The following is a 5,688-nucleotide window of genomic DNA, read 5'->3' as shown; positions in this document are numbered from 1 at the left end:
AAGCCTGTAATCCCAGCACTTTGGGAGGCCGAGACGGGCGGATCACAAGGTCAGGAGATCGAGACCATCCTGGCTAACCCGGTGAAACCCCGTCTCTACTAAAAAATACAAAAAACTAGCCGGGCGAGGTGGCGGGCGCCTGTAGTCCCAGCTACTCGAGAGGCTGAGGCAGGAGAATGGCGTGAACCCGGGAGGCGGAGCTTGCAGTGAGCTGAGATCCGGCCACTGCACTCCCGCCTGGGCGACAGAGCGAGACTCCGTCTCAAAAATAAAAATAAAAATAAAAATAAAAATAAAATAAAATAAAATAAAATAAAATAAAGAAGTACCGTCGTTATTCCCATTTTACAGATGAGGAAACTGAGGCACAGGGGGATTGAATAACTTACCCTAAATCCCACAGTAAGTAGTGGACCTGGGATTTAGACCCAGACTGTTAGGCATTGAAGAGTATATTCTCAGCCTTCGTGCTCTGCTGGGACCTCTGGAAGGAGAGGCACCCTGGGAAGGATTGGGGTCTGAGAGGCTTGGCCTCCAGGACCCAGCAAACTCTGTTCTTGGAAAAGGATTGGAAAGAGTATTTGAATTAGCATTTTTCTTTCTTTCTCTCTCTCTTTCTTTTTTTTTTTTTTTAAACAGAGTTTTGCTCTTGTTGCCCAGGCTGGAGTGCAATGGTGCAATCTCAGCTCACTGCAACCTCCGGTTCCTGGGTTCAAGCGATTCTCCCGCCTCAGCCTCCCAAGTAGCTGGGATTACAGGCGCCCGACACCAGGCCAAGCTACTTTTTGTATTTTTAGTAGAGACAGGGTTTCACCATGTTGGCCAAGCCGGTCTCAAACTTCTGACCTCAGGGGATCCACCCACCTCGACCTCCCAAAGTGCTGGGATGACATGCCCGGCCAGAATTAGCATTTCCATAGCGAAAGCACCATGGCACTTCAGGCCCAGGCCAGCAGGGGGAGGCACGGGAGGTTGTCCTGCCTTTAGCCCAAGCCAGGTGCTTTAGGAGCAGATGGTGGTTCAGAGGCACACCTGGGGAGGGCACGGGAAAGGATGTGATGGGTCCAGCTGGTGCCAGAACCACAGCTCCCCCTCCGTCCCCCGCTCTGTCCCCTACCCGCACAGGTGGGTGTTCCTCTACGAGAAGGGCTACCAGACCTCGAGCGGCCTCATCAGCAGTGTGTCTGTGAAACTCAAGGGCCTGGCCGTGACCCAGCTCCCTGGCCTCGGCCCCCAGGTCTGGGACGTGGCTGACTACGTCTTCCCAGCCCAGGTGAGCTGACTCGGGGCTGCGCCTTCCCCTCACAGGGCCTGTCTCAGAGCTGGGTGGGACCAGCCCAGCTCCTCTTTCTCTCTGGACCTCTGCCGGGCAGAGGCAGCCTGGTGATATCACCCCATGTGGGTGGCAGGGGGTGTAGTGGCTGCTGCGTGTCCTGTGGGCTCTAGGGTCCTGCTGGGGCAGCGTTAGGGCCCTTGAGGCTGTTCTCCCAGCCCACCCTGCCCTCCCCCTGCCCCTCTTCTAGGGGGACAATTCCTTCGTGGTCATGACCAATTTCATCGTGACCCCAAAGCAGACTCAAGGCTACTGCGCAGAGGTGAGAACTTCTGCCCGCCAGCCCCGTTCTCGGACTCACGGGGGAAAATGACCTGCAGACAGTCTCCATGGGCACTGAGAGGACACCAGAGAGCCTTCCTGCAGGGGCCACGGTGGTGCAAACTCGGGCATATATTCACACACAGTAACTGTCAACCCTTGCAGAGCTAAGCCTTCCCGCCCAGCATACGGCGCACCAGGCAGGGTGCCGAGACTGTGCCCACCCCCACCGCCCAGCTGACATTGACAGTGGGCGGCTGGGCATGAGCCCGGCGGGGGGGGGCCTCGGCAGAGCAGTGTGGGGGGAAACGGGGGAAGGAGGCTGTGAGCAGGTGTCACTCCAGAGAGGTCTGAGACTCTGCCCCACGCTCTCCCTAGGGTCCTGGGGGCGGGAGGGGCTCTTCTCAGGACCCCACCCAAGGGGCCTGTGGCCAGCAGCTTTCGCCTCCCCCAGCACCCAGAAGGGGGCATATGCAAGGATGACAGTGGCTGTACCCCTGGGAAGGCCAAGAGGAAGGCCCAAGGTAAGGGGTCAGCCTCCTCCTGTCCCTCCACAGTCCCCCAGCTGCAGGCCCTGGCGTCCTGCAGGCGCAGCTTGGTGCTGACCTGCCTCTCCCCACACCGCTGAGGCGGGTTCCGGGAGGGACTCCCTCCAGCCCTCTCTCCTCCCCGCCCAGGCTTGGCCTGCCCGTCCCGGACCCAGCCACGTGTCTGTCCTCGGCTCCTTTGCTCGAGTGGCCCGTCACTGGAGGCTCCTGGGGAAGGGGCCTGGGGCGGCCTCCTCTACAGCCCAGTTTAGTGCAGGCACCCAGGGGTTTGTCTCTGGCTCCAGGCATCCGCACGGGCAAGTGTGTGGCCTTCAACGACACCTTGAAGACATGTGAGATCTTTGGCTGGTGCCCCGTGGAGGTGGATGATGACATTCCGCGGTAACGCTCTGACCTTCCAGGGAGCTAAGAACAGGGTCCCAGGCCAGACAGAGGGGGGCCTGGGTCTAGAAAGGATCTTGACCCCTTTTTCTGACCCCACCCTCACCCCATCCGCACAACCCAGGCCGAAGATTCCCCTGGGCCCCGGCCACCTTAGAGCACACCCACCCCTCCACCGGCCCAGGGCTGCAGGCGGGTCCCTGAGGCTCGGCCCACCCCCTGCTATGCCAAGCTCTGTGTGGGACACACAGGGGGCCTCCTGGGGAGGGGCGGTGAGTGAGTGTGGTGTCCTCCAGCCCTGCCCTTCTTCGAGAGGCCGAGAACTTCACTCTTTTCATCAAGAACAGCATCAGCTTCCCACGCTTCAAGGTCAACAGGTGCGTGAGAAACTAGGGCAGGAATGCAGGTGGCTGGCCGAGGCTGCTCCGGGAGCTCTCCACAGTCTCTATCTCCCTCCATCTCCATTCCTGCTGGCATGGAAGGAATCAAAGGGGCATTGCGGAGCCTGTGAGGGGTCCCCAGGCTTTGGGGCGTGGCGCGCACCCTCCCGGATGACACACAGCTGCTGTCAACACCTTCCACCCCCATAGGCGCAACTTGGTGGAAGAGGTGAATGCCGCTTACATGAAGACCTGCCTCTATCACAAGAGCCTGCACCCCCTGTGCCCAGTCTTCCAGCTTGGCTACGTGGTGCAAGAGTCAGGCCAGAACTTCAGCACCCTGGCTGAGAAGGTATGGGGCATGGTGCCAGGCAGGCGGGGAGGGCTGGGCCGCAGGATCCTGATAACGGCTTTTTAGGCCCAGTGCATCCTCCCAAGTCTCCTTGGTGAGGGCTGAGTATATTATGGGTCTGTCTCCTGATACTGGGGCCCCCTGAAGGTCAGATCCATGTCTTCAGCGGGTCCTGGCATGGAACTGGCACAAAGGAGGTGTCCAGAATGAACGGATGTGGGCAAACCTTGTCATCTGGATGTTTGTTGATGTCCTGCTTAAAAAAAAAAAAAAAAAAACTAGATAAAAGCAGCTTGGTCAGGTACGGTGGGTCATGCCTATAATACCCACAGAGGCGGGTGGATCACTTGAGGCCAGGAATTCGAGACCAGTCTGGCCAACATGGTGAAACCTCCTTCTCTACCAAATATACAAAAGTCTCTACTAAAAATACAAAAATTAGCTGGGCATGGTGACGCACGCCTGTAATCCCAGCTACTAGGGAGGCTGAGGCAGGAGAATCACTTGAACCCGGGAGGCAGAGGTTGCAGTGAGCCAGATTGCGCCACTGCACTCCAGCTGAGCAATGGAGCAAGACTCCATCTCCAAAAAGAAAAAAAAAAATTGGCGAGGCGCCCAGTGGCCAGCGGTGGCTCCATACCAATCCCAGCACTTTGGGGAGGCCAAGGTGGGTGGATCACCTGAGGCCAGGAGTTTGAAGCCAGCCTGACCAATATGGTGAAACCCATCTCTACTAAAATACAAAAAAAAAAAAAAAAAAAAAAGCCAGGTGTGTGGTGGCGGGCACCTGTAATCCCAGCTACTTGGGAGACTGAGGCACAAGAATCACTTGAACCCTGGAAGTGGAGGTTGTAGTGAGCCAAGATGGTGCCACTGCACTCCAGCCTGGGCAACAACATGAGACTCTGTCTCAAAAAATAATTAATGGCCTGGCGTGTTGGCTCACGCCTGTAATCCCAGCACTTTGGGAGGCCAAGGTGGGCAGATCACCTGAGGTCAGGAGTTCGAGACCAGCCTGACCAACATGGTAAAACCCCATCTCTACTAAAAATACAAAAAAAATTAGCCAGGCGTTGTGGCATGTGCCTATAATCCCAGCTACTCGGGAGTCTGAGACAGGAGAATCGCTTAAACCTGGGAGACAGAGGTTGCAGTGAGCTGAGATCGTGCCACTGCACTCCATCCAGCCTGGGTGACAGAGCAAGACTCTGTCCAAAAAAAAAAAAAAAAAAATACAAAAAGTATCTGGGTGTGGTGGCGGGCGCCTGTAATCCCAGCTACTCAGGAGGCTGATGCAGGAGAGTCGCTTGAACCCAGGAGGTGGAGGTTGCAGTGAGTCGAGATCATGCCACTGCACTGTAGCCTGGGCGACAGAGCGACTCCATCTCAAAAAACAAACAAACAAACAAAAGCAGCTTGAATCCTATAGCCTATGGCCCTGAGAAATCCTGTGCCCTGGGATCCTCACAGTCACCTGGGATTCTGGAGAAGCGGTCCCTACGAGCACAGAACTATCTGACTGGGTTCAAATCCCAGCTCTGCCCCAAATGAGCAGTATGAACTCAGACAAGTCTCTTCACTTCAGTGGGTCTGAGTTTTTGGACCCACCAAGCGGGGAGCAATAATGGTGCCAGTCTCGTGGAGTCGTCCCGAGGGTCAAGTGAGTTGACGCGGTGTGCCTGGCGTGCCTCGCTGCCTGGCATGTGGGAAGTCTATACACCTGTCAGCACGTGTTCCTTATTAGTCCTGCTCTCGCTGTTGCCTATTCAGGAACTAAATCAATCCCTTTTCTGTGATGTTACCAAAATAACCCACTCACGACACATTTGTCTGTCTACAAGGGAGGTCAGCAAACTTTTCTTTCGAGGGCCAGAGAGGAACTATTTTCAGCTTTGCCGGCTATATGGGCTCTGTGCCAACTACCCAAGTCCACTGTGGAAGGGCAAGGGCAGCCACAGACAAGATGCGAACAATGAACCTGGCCATGATCCGGCCCATGGGCCTCAGTTTCCTGACCCCTGGAGGGGGTTCACACCAGAGCAACACACGTGCTGAATGTTAGACCTCCCTGTTCTAAAAACCTCCCTGCCATCAGGGCCAGGCGTGGTGGCTTACGCCTGTAATCTCAGCACTTTGGGAGACCGAGGCGGGCAGATCACGAGGTCAGGAGATTGAGACCATCCTGGCTAACACGGTGAAACCCCATCTCTACTTAAAATACAAAAAATTAGCCGGGCGTGATGGCGTGTGCCTTTAATCCCAGCTACTCAGGAGGCTGAGGCAGGAGAGTCGCTTGAACCTGGGAGGCAGAGGTTGCAGTGAGCTGAGATCGCACTACTACACTCCAACCTGGGCGACAGAGCAAGACTCTGTCTCAAAAAAAGGAAGGAAGGAAGGAAGGAAGGAAGGAAGGAAGGAAGGAAGGAAGGAAGG

The 5,688-nt window shown here is 56.2% G+C and overlaps 1 protein-coding gene across 2 annotated transcripts; it reads left to right on the top strand.

Annotated features, from left to right (window-relative positions):
• The first annotated feature begins 833 nt into the window (after positions 1 to 833).
• On the top strand, positions 834 to 3,533 carry LOC101009613 (P2X purinoceptor 1). 2 transcript variants are annotated; one of them, XM_031661727.1, is made up of 6 exons: positions 834 to 1,273; positions 1,524 to 1,595; positions 2,049 to 2,118; positions 2,427 to 2,523; positions 2,871 to 2,900; positions 3,114 to 3,533. In XM_031661727.1, the coding sequence occupies exons 1-6, from the start codon at positions 1,013 to 1,015 to the stop codon at positions 3,319 to 3,321; spliced, it is 738 nt and encodes a 245-aa protein (XP_031517587.1). In that variant the 5' UTR covers positions 834 to 1,012; the 3' UTR covers positions 3,322 to 3,533. The 2 variants fall into 2 exon arrangements, with proteins under 2 accessions (XP_031517587.1, XP_031517586.1); XM_031661726.1 differs by having other exon boundaries at positions 2,820 to 2,900.
• Positions 3,534 to 5,688: the final 2,155 nt, after the last annotated feature.

Source organism: Papio anubis, unplaced genomic scaffold (assembly GCF_008728515.1).
Source record: "Papio anubis isolate 15944 unplaced genomic scaffold, Panubis1.0 scaffold2399, whole genome shotgun sequence".
In the NCBI taxonomy this organism is placed as follows: Eukaryota; Metazoa; Chordata; class Mammalia; order Primates; family Cercopithecidae; genus Papio; species Papio anubis.
The sequence above is the reverse complement of the archived record's forward strand: the minus strand, read 5'-3'. Positions and strand labels throughout refer to the sequence as shown.